Below are 16,391 nucleotides of genomic sequence, written 5' to 3'. Positions count from 1 at the left end.
GGAAGCGTGAGAAGCAGTCAGGAATATTTGAAGGCTATCGCGTTCCACTCTTAAAGACGGAGCTTAACCGTCCTCCAATTTTTTAAGTGCGAAGGATTTGTTGGCGAACATTTGCAACTTTTACAGTATCTATCTGTCTAGCCGCCTACGTCTGATGCTCCCAAAGTCGTCTCGTTAACGTGATATGTGCCAAAATTTGCATAGTATGACAAGGACGTATGGAGAACATAAATAATAGGTCATGACACGAATATTATAACATGTGTGTCATGTAGTCGTGAAACAGACGCCTACATCCTGGTGCTCTCATGGTCGTTTAGTTAACTTGGTATGTACCAAAATTGGCACAGTATGAGAAGAGCATATGAAGAACATAAATAATAGGTCATGACATAAATGTCATGAAATGCGTGTCGTGTAGGTGATGAAACAGTTGTCCGCGTCTTGGTATGTACCATAATTGGCGTAGTATCACTAGAGTTAGTATGACGAACATAAATGACGTCATGACATGAATGTCATGACGTGCGTGTCGTGTAGGTCATGAAACAGCCGCAGCTGCGTCTTCGTATGTACCAAAATTGGAATAGTGCGACAGCAGTCTGCGACGAACATAAACGATCGCTCATGACATGAATATCATGACGTAAGTGTCACGTAGCTCATGAAACAGCCGCCTATGTATTGGTGTTCTCATGGTCGTTTCGTTAGCTTGGTATGTACCAAAATTGGCATAGCATGACAAGGTTATGTGACGAAAATAAATGGTAGGTCATGACATGAATGTCATGACATGCGCATCATGTAGGTCATGAAATAGCCGCCTACATCATGGTGCTGTCACCATCGTTCCGTTAACTTGGTAGGCTCACGCCCCGCACACTGCTACGCATAACATAGATTGCCATAGAGCGTGGGATATGCCAGCTTCTTTTTCTCATGTGCGCTTCGTTTAGGCACCGTACTTTCTTCTTCTTTGTCTTTTCAGCGATCACCAATGTCGTCTGCTATCCTTTCTTGTTGATCCTGACACTGTCCTTTCTTGTTTTGTTTTGAAACGCATCCAGTGAGTGGAGCCCGGAGGGCTGTCAGGTTGGGACACGTAACGGCACTCACGTGATCTGCTTCTGCCAGCATCTGTCCAACTTCGCTGTGCTCATGGACCTACACGGATCCCTACCACGACACCAACGCTCCATGCTGCCCCTCAAGATCATCACCTGGGCAGGTTGCGGCGCGTCCGTTCTTTGCCTCTGCCTCTGCGTCACTGTGTTTGGCTGCTTCAGGTGAGCTGCATAACGAGGATACCTGCTCTCTTACAAGCAACCGCAAAAGAGTCACACGGGAAACTGTTTGCGAAGGTCGCGATAAGTGCACGTAGCATTAAACAAACTATTATGTGCGACCGTTATAAATACCTACGAGATATTTAGCTAGAAATGTTTTCCGAATGCCTCAATCAGTGTTCGCGGTACATTTAAAACGACACGGTTGCTGCAAGCTCGACGAGGATACGTAAAATATTCGCCACAAAACGAGAATCCTCGGCTCTAAGGCTGCCCATTTGGCTACTCTGAAAACCACAGACCAAGCCCAGTGCTGCCCAGCTTGGGTGATCCGGGAACTGGCGTAGCCGACGACAAGGGGGACAGCTAGTACCTGGTAACGTACTCTCGATACCACTGTGTAGGAGCATCCCACAAAGCGTATTTCAGAGACATTTCGAATATTTTTGTATTCTGTGTGTGCATTATTTCAACGCTGTGTAATTCCTCATCTGTTTATATGCTCATCGCAGTCTACATCACTGCCGTTTGTGTGTGTTTGTGACTGTTTACAAACTCATTGCGGTGCAACTTGAATTTGACTTTTATATTCTTATGTTCATAGGTGTATAGGACTGTGGTGTGGATTTCTGACCGTATGAATTTCGATCTTCTCATTTTCTCACATATTTTTTTATATTGTTGTTTCCGGTATGAGAAAATGTGTAGCCGTCACCAATATAAGGTGACTACGTCTCTTTCTTTTATTTGCATTTCAATAAAACATTTCGAGTTTCAAGGTTTATGATATGATCGCCAATTGTGCAAAATCATGTCATAGGCATTCACAATTTATTATAATACCAGTTGGTTGTACAGTATCCTAAATCTGCATGATCGACACAAAGTTCTGTTAAGTATAATTTCAATGAGCACATTGGTCCCTGCAGAGTGCACACTTGTGTTCACGTCCTGTCATGTCACTGTTCAAATTTGCCGGGCGGTCAACAACCACCAAGGACACAGGTATTTAAGGTAACACTGATGGGTAATTTGCTTTAGATATGTTTTGAGAAAAATTATGTTAGCACAAACGAAAAGTGTTACTGCTAAGGAGCTCAAAGACCTCCCAACCCGCTCTCTTCTTGTACTACTATCGACGTGTAGCTTGAAATATAAAGTAATATCAGACAAAAACCAAAGGTCACGCTGCTGTGAGAATAGTCATTTGACCCGCGAGCAGAATCTCAGCATTTTATTGTTCCCAGTAGTACGCGAAACTCCTGATGACAATGTTATGTCCATTGTCAGTAGGCGGAACAGTGCTCCACAGTCGTCATTGTTTCACGATATCTGTGCTTTCCACCTCATGTCTTTCGAAATATACCGTGCACCCTTCAGCTCAGTTTACAGATTCTCGCACCAGTTGAATTGTTCAGCCGATGTATTCGTTCAGCAAGCAAAAATAAGACACGTGACCGAACACAGCGGGGTTATCTGTTGTGGCACTGTCATAGTGAAACCTTTATCTGGCTTTTATCAAGCACAGAAGTCGACAGTGTCACGATGATGATGTCACGGCACTATCGCAGCAGCAGTGCAAAGTCTACTCATAGGCAACACTAATTACTCACACATAACGCGTCAATTTTTACTCGAATGCTCAATCCCATGTTTCAAATATTATGAAACTACTTGACTTCACGTTTCGTATAGAGTTCAAGTGCGATAAGATCGCGCCCAGCGTATGCTGTCGTCCGAGAAAAACCGTGCGAAGTGGAGTCGAGTAGGATGGTTGCTTGATGCGCGCCGTTTTGCCGCGTGCCCAGTGTTAGAGGTCATGTGATCGAGAATGCGCAAGGGGGGCGGGGGGGGGGGGGGGAGGCAAGCTGGAAGCCGAAATACGTACAAGCGAGACAGGCAGTTATTCTGTCGCCACCGCCACAGTGTTTTACTTTGGTGTGTGGATCCAAATTACATTCCTCAAAGCTTTGTAGTTGTAAAGGGGAGTTGCACGTGGGCTACGCTACGTAATCCTCATAATTTGTTCAGCCTTTCATGCTTTGCTGCACTTCAAAGCAAACACAGAAGCTTGAATATAGCGCGATCAAACTTTTTCTTCATTTTTGTTTTTTTCTAGGTCCCTCCGCAACCCTCGCACATCAATTCATCTAAACCTGTGCATTTGCCTTCTCGTTGCGGAAGTTGTCCTCATGTTCGGACTCGACCAAACCAAGCACAAGGTAGAGATTGCAACCATCTGCAACGAACTGATCTACGCTTTTTCAACGCTTGTTATCCTGATAGAAGCGGGTTACGTGAAGTCACCTTGGTATTCAACTCGAAGGCTGAAGGGCTTCTTTTATTCTGGAGAAAACGACCAGAAGTCATCTCTAAACGTAAAGATTGGAAAGCATGATTAAGAAAATATTGCACTGTACTAACGTCCACATTTGCGTGCTTTTGCGACCTGGCACATGTTCGTCATTAAGACACAAAGTCACCGTGCACTTAGAAATCCAACGTTAACCTGTAAAACTTGTGTGTCCTCAAGATTGAAAAGATGTCGGGAAAGTGCACTCCTTCAAGAAGAACAAATGTCTGTATCGTAGTACTCTGTGCTTATATTTCGCTCCTGCACGTGCAATACTTCATTCTTTTAAGCCTACTTCCTGTAAGCATGTTCCTTTTTCTAGTCCTACTAAGTGGATCATTACACTGCAGTGCCATGCGAATTAATGTGTTGTGTAGTGAGCTCGTTACCTGTTTTGATCGAGTTTCCAAATGTACGCAGTGGTGCGCTGTCGAGACTCGGTGAACCTTATTTGTCTATAGTACACTGCAGTCACGCCAACATGTGTAGCACTTCTTGTGTAGTTCCTGCAATTTGATGTTGTAATAAACTGCTGTTTTGAATAAAGCATTCTTGAACTCAACACGTCTTCTGACTTTTGTCTTTTCTTTCTTTCTCTCCCTCCATGCCTTTTACCGACCACTGCGGGCTTGCCGCCGCTACTCTGTGCGCAGACTTTGTGCGCAGCCGTGGCCGGGCTGCTCCACTATTTCTTTTTGGCCGCCTTCTCCTGGATCCTTCTGGAGGGCTTCCACATCACCTTCGTCCTCATTACGGTGTTCGACACATGGAGGAAGCGCTACCTGCGCTACTATGTTTTCGGATATGGCAAGTCGTGTACAATCATCGTTAGCTACTTAGTGGGTTCGTCAGGCTGCTTCGCATGTATCAAAATCTCACATGATCCCTTATGAAAGGACACTGAACAAGAATATGCGATTCCGCTAGAGGAGTAAGCTGAACATTCAAATCATAGAAAGAATCCCAGGATAGAGAAGTAAGCTGACCATCAGGTTTAGAGGAGTAATCTCAGGATAGAGGAGTTACCAAGACTGGAGGAATAAGCTGCCCACCAGGATTAGAGGAGTAATATCAGGATAGAGGAATAAAAGCGTGCACATAAGGATTGCCAAATCGGTGAGGGTCCCCTAGAGCGGAGGCTCGGTATGCGAAAAACTGGGGGTGGTGGTGCCCTTGAATTCCAGAGCCATACTCGCCATTATAATCATTTTATGCAGGAACAACCGGCTGGGCCTAGATAAATGCTCATTGATAAAACGAAAAGAAACACGCAAATCATTAATACACGCAAAAAGTCAGCTTAAAGACTGTTCTACACGTCATCTGTACAAAATTAACTTGAATTACACGTATAGGCCACAAATTATATCGAAGTCGTTCGCGATGCTGTAGAAGAGGTTATTGGTTTTGACGTTTTCTGCAATTAATTCCTCATTTCTTCTCATAGGAATGTAGATGGAATTCAGAAAGAGTGAGCTTTGGAACTATAGCCTGATTCAGTGCTAACCAAAATTACACTTTCACCTGCAGCCTTAGTACAATTGCTGGTCATAGCGACAGACAGCCTCGTGGTGCATTTGTGTTCTCTGTGAAGGGCAGCCAGCAAACTTCGAGTTCATTTCTGCGTTATTGGATTGCCGAGTTTTTCAATATCAGAAGTGATAAAAAAGGTAGTTTTCTGGCTCGTCTCTGCTACAATGTGCACAGCAGGGGCATAGTGCTTTTCGGTTGTGAGGAGAAGGGGGAAGATGAGGGATCTCGGTCGTATTTTTATCCCAAGTAGCCTGGTACGCATCAATTCCTGGGGGGGGGGGGGAGGGGAGGGGGGAGTGTGAGTACGTGCTCGGTGTATGCTCCAACCCCCCCTTTCTTGCTACAGCTCTCGTGTACAGATGCTGTATACATACAGGGTGTTTTTTATAGCTGCACCAAATTTTAAAAAATTTACTCTGGCAGATAGCAGAATTCTAAACCCTGGTCTAAATTACTGGATGAAACGGCCATTCAGCAAAAATCAAAATGCTTAGTTGAATAATTAACATAAGGATGCTAATTAATTTTTTTCGTTGTTTACTACGAAACATATTTGAAACTACGAATTGCAGCTAGTGAGTGTACAAGCCATATCGACTTGAAACAAACTCTGAGGATGACACCGGTTGCGAGATATGCACCGTCAAACTCGCGGTAAAAATGCACTGTTGTCCCACTTACTTTTTTTTTAAGAAAACGCTTTTTTAAACATTGAAGCAGAAAACTAACCATAACACCAATGTATCTCGTCTAATTGTTTGAAAATTAATATCTCAAAATGGGCGCAGCCCTGAGAATTGGTTCCAAGTGGATAAACCTTTTGAACTCACCAGCTACAACTCGTGAAGTATATATGCTGTAAAATAATTAACTTAAAGGATAACTGGTGTAAATATGTTGCTTGTTTAATTAAGCATCTTGATTTCGCGTAGAAGTAGCGGGCCGCCTCACTAAGTAATTTATTTCAATGGTTAAAATTGGGCTGTCTGCGACGGGCAATTCTTAAAATTTTAGTGCAGCCAAAAAAACTACCCTGTTATTCGCAGCTGCGGGAGAATTTCGCTAATTCAGCCACCTTACAGCGTAGTCTTCTTGATGTTTATTTACATCACTTATAATTCACCAAATCGCACGGTGATGAAGTGCTGCGCTTTCTATTTTGTCTTTGTATCCGTGAAGCTTAGTGTAATAATTTTGAACCTATTCACGAAGTGCATCGATTTGATAGGACCACAATGTCGCAGAATTGTTTTTATCTTCTGCGGCACCATATCTCACGGTGATATTAAAAAGGAATATTTAATATTTGGCTGTTTATCTTTACATTTACCAGGCGGGAGGACGTTAGACATTTAGCAGATCAAAGTTGCCGTTTTTACTTTATTTAACAGATAGCAAGTAGTTAAAAATAATATCTGCGCTAAAATCCTAGTGTCCAAAACTGCTATCTAGCTTAATAATGAAAATGCTTAGACATCCCGTCGCCAAAGCAACCTAAAATAATTAATATAACAAATGTTAACAGGCACGATGAACACATGATAGAACCATGTGAAAATTGTTGACTTAAAAGAACGAAAATTCAGCCTAGCTAATTAAGCGATTTCTGCGTTCTTGATAGGAAATAGATTACAATTCTGTGGTCAAGATAATGTCTACCAAGGAGGCCACTATATATATATATATATATATATATATATATATATATATATATATATATATATATATATATATATATATATATATGCGCCACTCTGAGGTATGTCACTATCATTATTATTGTTGTTATTAGATATGGAAACATACAAGGACACAAAGGAAACAGGGAGGAGAACACGCTGACAACTGCTACCGAAAGGGGCGCAACGCCTGCGTACTCTTTCGGGAGCAGAGCATGAAAAGAGAAGAAGAGGAGCAGAAGATAGGAGACCAAGAAATAGGAAAGAAAATAGGAAACAAACAAATGACAGAGACGCGGACAAAAGAAAGTAGGGACACGGAAAAGATGTCTATAAACGCGAGGCCAAATCAATTTTCTGCATGAAAGTTAGCGAGGCCTTATATGGGCCTGGTCTCGTTGAGCAGCACTCCCTCTCGGAAACAGGCATCGCCCAATGTTGTACACTTGAGTCCAGTCAGTCCACATTCCTTAATTAGCAGTGCACGTTGTCTGACGAATGTGGGACACTCCGATATAAGGTGTATATATACCATGTACGTCCTATGGTTTAGAGCTCTATGAAATTCACTTCATGCAAAGAAAAATGAATAGTCAAAAATATTGTGCCACTGCCCATTTAAAGTAAATGTATGTTGTCACGTTCTAGGGACGATGAAGAACACAGTAATAGTGCCCACAGAAGCAACTGACACACAAAGCACAACGATAGCTGCGATAACGGTTGGTGATTGTCGAAATTTGACCAGCGGGTCAAGCGCGTCGGCTTTTTTACATGGCTCGTTGAAGGATCCAGCGGGATCGCTGGTGACCGCGTGCCCACCAGAAAGTATTACGCAATTCGCGTCGCGCATAAAACAGATTACACAAATTTTGGCGGCAACAGACTAGGGACAGAACTATCGCTAACATTTGAGAGGTTTCCGGTACATGCAGGCATGCCCTGCGCCAACCGATCACGCTGAACGTTTGTTAGCCGGTGAAAAGGGGTCACCGGAGAAAGAATAAATGAGGAGACATGTCAACATCTAAGGGATAACGAAGATGGTCATGCTGACCCAATACATTGTGTCACACCCATACTTTTACCACCTTCCGCCTCCACCCATACATGGACAGATGTATGGGTGTGAAGGCGCTGTTGTATATGAGTACGTCAAGGGCCGCCGAACAAGATACTTTTGGTGGCGCCTTGTTCCATGAGCTGTATTTTATTGCCCCGTTGTATTATATGCACAATATTACATATATATATATATATATATATATATATATATATATATATATATATATATAAATTATGCCGCACAAGAACTCGTCTGTACAGCGAAGTGCCGGCGGAACTGCGATAAAAAGTGCGTCATTATTTCTTGTCGCAAATTTTATTGAGTTTGCATTCGCTTTCTCAGTTGCACCCAATTTTCTTTATTTGTAGCTTACATGTCGATGCTTCACTAAGAAATCAGAAGTATGCGCTGAGAGATTTCGAAGTCGCTCTAAGTTGTGTGCACGTCTGTCAAAATTAACACTCCCTGCAAGATGCAAAGCTTTCTTTTTAATGATGAGGCGTCAGTTTACTTGTGCTCGGATTTTACGAGCGTACGCGCGACAATTGCCGCGTGACTGACCGCTCGAGGCACTTTGAGCGCATTTGGGGGCCTCTTTCACGCTCGGAAAAACACGTTTATGTAGCACGCATTGAGCAATAGAAAGCTGTATCGGGAGTTTTTTGTGTTGCTCTGCAACTTTCTCATTGCCACTTTTAATAATAATATTTGGGGTTTTACGTGCCAAAACCACTTTCTGATTATGAGGCACGCCGTAGTGGAGGACTCCGGAAATTTTGACCACCTGGGGTTCTTTAACGTGCACCTAAATCTAAGCACACGGGTGTTTTCGCATTTCGCCCCCATCGAAATGCGGCCGCCGTGGCCGGGATTCGATCCCGCGACCTCGTGCTCAGCAGCCCAACACCATAGCCACTGAGCAACCACGGCGGGTCATTGCCACTTTTCATCTACTATAATATTTGTGAAGTTGATTAATTAATCAAGACTACTCATGCAATTAGGCTGAATGCCAAAAATAGCTTGGGTATCTACAAGCCACAGCAAACAACATTACCTGGCTCCTTTCCAGCTACATGGCATTCGCATATGTTAAAATCTTGGTGCTTGATAATTGGAACCCCCTTACTTGTGCATATTACTGAGTTTCCTAACCGCCAAGAATAATTCAGCCAAATGCGCCATTATCAGCCGAGAATTATTCAGGATTCACCAGAAATGATTTTTTAATGTGCTCCCATTTAGAGCTATTAGGTAACAGCATGGCTTCAACTTTAAAAGCCCCGTGAAGTTAACTTTAAGGTTTTAGACAAAACAGGGTCGTACACTCCTTGTTAGCGTTAGAAGTACTAGAAGTTTGTGGGAACAAACGCATTCACAGGCGTCCGTCTAATATATAAGTTACGTCGGTGTCCTGTGAAAACGGCTGACATTTGTAACATGATATTTATGGTTTGGGTTTATAACCATCGGGGTGGTGGTGTTGATGATGTGCTCAATGGCGCCCTTGATTTTGCGTCACCTCCTTAGTAGTGTCCTTCCCGAGGGAATGAAATAAGCGTTCCGTGTTGAATACCACCTTTGACACGGACGAAGAAAATAGAACATAATGGACGAAGAAAAAATTGAACATAAGTGTTGCTTCCTCTTCTACAACTCACACGTTTAATTTTGTGTGTCTTTAGTGCCGGTGGCAAACCATTTACTTACGTGTAAACATGCATGGTGAGTGTTTTCTTTCTTTCTATTTAGGTTTTGCCGTGAGTTTAGGCAGGAATACTTGAAGCTTTGTCAACTGTCCCCCAAGACCTTTTTTAACTCGTAAAGCTAGATAAACATAAAACAAGAACAAACATGGTAATTGTTTACTGCAATGCCCGTTCAACCTTACAACGTCGTTTTCAGATATGCCATGCAAATTGTACTTGTAACGAGAAACAAAATTACAATTACAAGCGCTGGAAGTGCGCATGGCACGAGTGTGCGTGAACGTGCGGATCAATGGTGATGATATTTTTGCTCTAGAGCACCGACGGCACGACGCAGCTGGGGGTGAGGATTCAGATCGCGTGCCATCGTAGTTAAAAATATTCAAAACATTTCTATCACACTATTCTAAATCGCATCATTTGCGTCTGTGATTACCGTAGCCGTACACCGTCAACTACAAAGACCGAAGCTCCTAGTCATTGAGACTAGTTAGCTGCACCGGCCGCCGAGTAGACAACCATGCAAGTATGGTCCACTTGTAGTTCTGGCTCAAAAACTCTAGCACGTGCACTAAAGCAGCGACGCCATGACGTGCAACTAATGTGAGTCGCACCACGCACATGTTTAGAGAAGTGCGGTTACGTTAAGTGCTTTCATGACTCATTCGTCTTTATCTGCACCCCTGTTAGAAGACTGAACAATCTTTTGCTGCCTTTCGCCTCTGAAACTGCACTTGGGTGCGAGTCTGTACATCTGCTTGAATTTCGCTCTGTTTCCACGACGGAAACCATTCGGTAGCTGCACGCCATTACAACTATTCGTTCGTAAGCGTTTTCCTTAATTAGTTGCATTAGCATTTAATTACCCCCTACTGGCATCGCGTGACGACTAGCGGCTCGCACCCCCGTATCATTTGCATTCATGCAAAGCATAAAATATTATTCCAGAGCATTTTTTTTAGTTGGGCCTTGACTCTTTTACATCTGGGCAGGCACACCTCTCCTGGTCGTCCTTATCACAGCAGGAATAAGACCACATGGCTACGGAACAAGAGACAAGTAAGTATAATAGCTTGCCTTTATTACTTAAAGCCTGCCTGAACCGTACAACGACGCTATAAACTCAAATTATAGCTCTTATACCTTGCTGCTCACGTACATGGCTTACACGAAAAAGCGTGCTGCAGCAAATTTCAATGCTGCTTTATTCAGAATGCTACCGTTTCACTTGTGAAGAGCGAAGCTCCGATTCTGCGGAAACCGGAATCTTTTAAACACATAAAAACGAGCAGTGACGAAACCATTGACGTACGCTACCTTCACGATAACGTGCCTCGCTATCATAACGTGTCTGGAATTGCAATGCAGCTGGAACCACGTTTCTGAATAGCTGAAACGCAGATTTCTGCTATAGTGCGACAGGGTTTTTCGAGCCAACGTGTCTTCCTGCCTATATCCTTGTGTCTCGTTTGACTTCTGGCACCATAAAGTCAAACATAGTGGAGGTACACTGGAGCGTACCATGTCAGGAAGGACAGGAAAGCGAAGATCGAACTGTTGTATGTTATCGCACAGGAAAAGACCGGCGCGATGTGCCCACCAGCCTCACTGAGTGTAGATGTGATATTGTGAACTCTTTCAACCTGAGCAAATCAGAGCATTGAATACGGCGGTTTTGAGGACGTGATGACACTACAACGGAATTGCACAGTGTCCAGAAACTCTCTGTTCGAAATAATATTGCCTCTGGCCAACAAACTTCAGTTCGCTCGGCAACAGCTGTATTTCTTGCGCGATGCCGGATGTGCGTGTTCTCTTACGTGGTGCAGGGACTATTTACGCGAACTAACGTGCACGCTTAATAAAAGCGTGTGTACAGTTTACGGCCAAGGCCAAGTATTTATACACCTAGTGGACATTTAGACAGGAACTCTATGCTAATTGCTTCCGTAAGGATCCAGATCTCCTGACGACAGCTTGGAGGTTGTGCTGAGCTCTCGGGACGAAAGAAAAAAGTTATCAGTGCGCCATCGCGTTGCAGCACGTCCACTGTAAAAAATTACGCGGAGTCCTGACGCATTCACATCCTTTTCGTGCCTGTGCTGGCCACCAACAGCCTTAGAGATCTCAAAAGGCAAATTGCATCTGTACATCTATCGCTGTGCGTCGTCGGCCCTTTTACGGTAAGATCCGTCGGGTGCACCTATGTCATGCGGAGTACAACTTTTGAAGAAAAAAACCCAATATCTCTAACGTAAAGGCGTATTGAGACGCAGCGAGTGTTCTGTGGCACCTTCCTTGGACAATTTACGTCGCGTATCTCTGTACCTTACAAATTTAGGGAAAACATGAGCAAAATTGAAGGTGTTTTCGAAAGTACAGAATTGCAAAGTTCGTTTTTTTTTCTACTTTTTTTGCGAGACAGGCAGGTAACCTTGCAAAATATGTAGTATCACACTGAAAGCCGCGATAAGTATTTACATGGTCATGGTCGAGACTCGACGTGGAATGAACACACTGGTTAGAGAAACAGACCTGATTTAATTTTGACATCATTGCGAGATGTTAACGCAGACATTATAATATTCTGCAGTTCAGACGGTCAGTTCATCATCAGAGCCAGAAAACCCAATCTCACAATATTGCGAGTTTATATAAGATATGGCTTTTCGTGCGGGACGTCAATACACCTTTATTCGAGAAAAATATTCTGCATCTAATTCTTGCTGCTCAGAAATTAATGTTTATCTCTGTCTGCGCATGTGTTTAACCATATAGAATCATATGATTAATCATATTTCCATGGTGAACCTACTCCTCATGCACATGAGCTGAGCGATCAACCGAATAACTTTGGATGAGGAGCTATTAGAACTTTCCTAAATCGTATACTCCACACAGCAGTGATAAATAGGCACCTCTCACCGGACGGCTTACTTAATTCGTGCAATGCCCGGTTGAAACACGAAGTACTCTTTTGGCAGACCTTGAGAGCGATTGAAACGAGAGCGTTCTCGCAGCACTGTCGGCGTGCACTATTTGGCATCCAGCTCTTGATCGAACGGGTTGTCTGGATGAAGAGTTACTCCACGCTGTAAAATTGCCAGTGAGCTCTCGATACCAGTACCTATAAATCAAGCTATGGCACGTGGTTCCCCTTCAGATATATCGACGGCGACACCAATAACAAGAAATGATAGATGATGAAACGTTCGACAAAGGACGCCGCGTCGAAGATACCTCTTGACAGCCGGGTTACTCTCTATATTTACGAAAGAGCGCTTCAGATTACGCAGACATAAGGCACTGGTCATCGATATTATTTAGGTAAGGCTAGATATTTTTGCTATAAAAGAACTTGTGATTTCTCACCCTTGCTCAATAACCTTCTGTGAGGTGCACGTCCCGTTGCACGTGAACCGACTATCGCACTGCCTTGATTCCCCCGAAGAAAGCAACCGTACAGAAATGCAGACAGTTTCTATATACGGCGCTTTCTACGTCGGCGACGTAGCTGCCACTCAAAAACAATGCACACTGCAGCAGTCCTGCGACCTGAACGTTGAGTGAACTATAGAAGGCGCAATTTACAGTGTAACAACATTTATCAGTCAATGAATTGTTTATTTAACGTGCCCAGGAACAACCCTGAAGTCTGATTGCTGCCGCACGGATAAAAAAATAATTAATTATACAAATACAGATACAGGGAAAAAGATGACATAGAAGGCGACAATTATAGAAAGGAAACAGTTTATAATAACAAAAGCCAGGGTTAATTCACAACAGAAAGACGGAGAAAAACACGAACAATGCGTGAGAGTTAATAAAAATGAATTAACCAATCCAGCCTTTAGAATATGTGCCCAGGAAGGACTATGAGATTTTAGTACTACTGCGCAAGTAATCTAATGAAAAGATAATGTAGAGCTTAAGAGAAAAGGATACAAAGGCAAAAGGAAAAGATGCATGTACAGAGAAGCCATTTGGGCATAATATTGGCACACTCCAAAGGAGATGGCAAGTTACTAAACAAGCTCTTCTCTATCGACAAAAGTAAGGTAAACCGAATATCAAATGAAGATTACTGAGCAAGTATAATGAAAAAAAATTACTGCACAGCTAAAGGTACAAACATAAGGAAAAGTGAATAAAGAAAAGGGAAACAATTCATGTAAAATACATGTAAATACACTGCACCAAGAACACAAAATGTACAAGAAAGAAAAGACGCTGGAACATTAGACATACCGTCAGACAAGCATAAATTGTACTAAAAAACATGGTGTAAGACAGCACGTATAACGAGAAAAACTAGCGCAAGGCAACACTAAGCTGTGAACAGAACGACGAAAGCGACATGAAAAACATTAGGATCAGCGAAATAGGTATTTTAGAGATTTTTCCTTCTATGCAAAGCAAAATGTTTGCTGTAACAATTAAGCAGGAAAAACGAATGGTCGATGCTCCCTCGTGACCTTCTGCGGAATCCGAAGCGCGACATAAATTAGTAACCCAGCGCAGTTCAGGTTTCCGTGAAACAGATTATACAAAAACAAAAGGTCTGCGCGAATACGTCGGCAGGTAAGGGATGGCAGTGAGGGTAAAGTGCAAGCGCTAGAAGGTTACGCAGTGTCACGTCAGCGCAATAACGACGGCGGTAAATTGCTCTCTCTCTCTTTCACTCCCTATTCCCCTCCCCATGTGTAGGGTAGCAAACTGGGCTCAGTCTGGTTAACCTCCCTGCCTTTCTTTTTCCCTTCTCTCTCTCTCTTTCTGCTACTCACTTTTCGGAACTCTTTGTAGTATGTTACACTGGTGTTTGGAAGTTTCAGTCCACACCACGGAGGCGTTTTGGAGTTGGGGAAGACATATAACCTAATAAAACATTAGGAACGGTGTTGGGGATTTGAATTCGTGTGGGAGACGGCAAACAAAATACAGAGAGCGCAGACCACGCATAGCAATACATCAAGTATGAGATGAAAAGCCTAACTTCGCATTAAAAAGTACACCTAGATAATTGGCTTCAGCAGCCCTCCTCAGCGGAAAAGAACCCACAAAACACGAAAGCAGAATACTAAGGGTATTGCTAGTAAATGTCATAATTGTGGTCTTAGAAGCGTTGAGGCTGAAAGGATTATTTTTGCACCATTCTGAAAACAACAACATGCCTGACTGAGGAATTCGAGAGCCATCAATAGTGTGAATATCTTTGAAAATTTTGCCGTCATCGGCCTATTGAAGAAAGGACGACGTCCGGATAACGAGAAACATCGTTCACAAAACCAAGAACAGGAGTGGTCTCAATACGGAGCCTTCAGAGACACCGCTAGTGGCCTTACGCACAAACGATGACTGTTCATTGATGCTACCAAAGCAAGACCTCTCCAGAAGATAGCTACGAAGGAGAGTAACAACTGCAGCATCGACACCATGACGCATAAGCTTTACGAGAAGCATTGGATGGCTGACTAGATCAAAAGTTTTGCCGAAGTGACAGTACACGTAATCATCTTGCCCCCTCTGCAATCATCATCATCAGCAGCAGCAGCAGCAGCAGCAGCCTGGTTACGCCCACTGCAGGGCAAAGGCCTCTCCCATACTTCTCCAACAACCCCGGTCATGTACTAATTGTGGCCATGTCGTCCCTGCAAATTTCTTAATCTCATCCGCCCACCTAACTTTCTGCCGCCCCCTGCTACGCTTCCCTTCCCTTGGAATCCAGTCCATAACCCTTAATGACCAGCGGTTATCTTCCCTCCTCATTACATGTCCTGCCCATGCCCCCCCCCCCCCCCATTTCTTTTTCTTGATTTCAACTAAGATGTCATTAACTCGCGTTTGTTCCCTCACCCAATCTGCTCTTTTCTTATCCCTTAACGTAGGCCCAGCATTCTTCTTTCCATAGCTCGTTGCGTCGTCCTCAATTTAAGTAGAACCCTTTTCGTAAGCCTCCAGGTTTCTGCCCCGTACGTGAGTACTGGTAAGACACAGCTATTATACACTTTTCTCTTGAGGGATAATGGCAACCTGCTGTTCATGATCTGAGAATGCCTGTCAAACGCACCCCAGCCCATTCTTATTCTTCTGATTATTTCCGTCTCATGATTCGGATCCGCCGTCGCTACCTGCCCTAAGTAGATGTATTCCTTTACCACTTCCAGTGCCTCGCTACCTATTGTAAATTGTGTTCTCTTCCGAGACTGTTAAACATTACTTTAGTTTTCTGCAGATTAATTTTTAGACTCACTCTTCTGCTTTGCTTTTCCAGATCAGTCAGCATGCATTGCAATTGGTCCCCTGAGTTCTAAGCAAGGCAATATCATCTGCAATACTGGCGCAGAAATCTGTGACATGAAGGTCGCAAGATTGGCGACTGTTGAGCGACTATAGAGAGAAATCTGTGTTGGTATAGTGTTAACAAGCGCTTTACATTAGATGACACTATAGAGCGAAGGGCAAGCTCAGAAGTCTTGGATGTGGCACTGAGGGCTGCTATCGGCCTGTAGTTTGAGATATTTGTTGTGGAACCAGACTTAAACACAGGCAAAGTGCGAGCTATTTACGGAAAGCATGGAGAGATGGAAGAACTTAGACAGTTGTCAAAATTAGATGCAAATACCAGCGCATATATGTTAACGTAAGCCTTCAATGTGGACGAGGGAATGCCATCTGCACAAAAAGGCAATAAGGGTTTTAAACGTCGAATTCCCCCCCCCCCCCCATTCATAGATAAGATTCTCAAAAACAACACATTACTTG

The 16,391-nt window shown here is 43.3% G+C and overlaps 2 protein-coding genes across 4 annotated transcripts in view; both read left to right on the top strand.

Annotated features, from left to right (window-relative positions):
- Positions 1 to 4,196, top strand: part of LOC139058325 (adhesion G protein-coupled receptor L3-like) — a 76,544-nt gene extending 72,348 nt beyond the window's left edge. For all 3 annotated transcript variants that reach the window (XM_070536755.1, XM_070536756.1, XM_070536754.1), the window contains exons 10-11: positions 1,068 to 1,286; positions 3,406 to 4,196. In XM_070536755.1, coding sequence (XP_070392856.1) covers positions 1,068 to 1,286; positions 3,406 to 3,688 — 502 coding nt within the window. In that variant the 3' untranslated portion in view covers positions 3,689 to 4,196. The remainder of the gene's footprint in view (positions 1 to 1,067; positions 1,287 to 3,405) is intronic.
- A 6,414-nt stretch (positions 4,197 to 10,610) lies between these two features.
- LOC139058316 (adhesion G-protein coupled receptor G6-like) overlaps positions 10,611 to 16,391 on the top strand; it is a 40,507-nt gene continuing 34,726 nt past the window's right edge. Inside the window, exon 1 of the mRNA XM_070536753.1 lies at positions 10,611 to 10,685. The gene's annotated coding sequence lies outside the window, so the exon portion shown is untranslated. The remainder of the gene's footprint in view (positions 10,686 to 16,391) is intronic.

This window comes from Dermacentor albipictus, chromosome 1, assembly GCF_038994185.2.
Source record: "Dermacentor albipictus isolate Rhodes 1998 colony chromosome 1, USDA_Dalb.pri_finalv2, whole genome shotgun sequence".
NCBI lineage: Eukaryota > Metazoa > Arthropoda > Arachnida > Ixodida > Ixodidae > Dermacentor > Dermacentor albipictus.
Note: the sequence above shows the minus strand (reverse complement) of the source record. Positions and strands in the feature narration are given on the sequence as shown.